The 311-nt window shown below is 45.7% G+C and overlaps 1 protein-coding gene across 1 annotated transcript in view; it reads left to right on the forward strand.

The window, feature by feature from the left end:
• Positions 1-311, forward strand: part of GAS7 (growth arrest specific 7) — a 45,155-nt gene that overhangs the window by 36,775 nt on the left and 8,069 nt on the right. The window contains 1 exon segment of the mRNA XM_005430274.2: positions 281-311. This exon segment is cut by the window's right edge and continues 3 nt beyond it. Within this exon segment, the coding sequence (XP_005430331.1) occupies positions 281-311 (31 nt within the window).

A 311-nucleotide genomic window follows, 5' to 3' on the forward strand; every position in this document is an offset into this window, starting at 1 on the left:
CTGTGGGTAAACAATCTCCAAACACATTCCACATGTGAGCACAACACAGGAGAAGCAAATGAGATAAGAATTGTTTTCCTTTTTCTCTGAGGCTTCTCAGCTTCCCAGGAGAAAAATCCTGGGCAAAGGGATTTTTTCAGAGAATGTGAATCCCACACCTGGGTTGATGATGGGACTTGATGATCTTGGAGGATTTTTCCAGCTTAACGATTCTGTGGTTCTGTGAAGAGCCATGAATTGCTGCCTGGCTCCTCAATTCTTCCTCTGTTTTCATTGCCAGCTCCAGAGCCAGGAGGAGAAACCCCTGCTGA

The sequence above is a fragment of the Geospiza fortis genome, unplaced genomic scaffold, assembly GCF_000277835.1.
Source record: "Geospiza fortis unplaced genomic scaffold, GeoFor_1.0 scaffold534, whole genome shotgun sequence".
NCBI classification, from domain to species: domain Eukaryota; kingdom Metazoa; phylum Chordata; class Aves; order Passeriformes; family Thraupidae; genus Geospiza; species Geospiza fortis.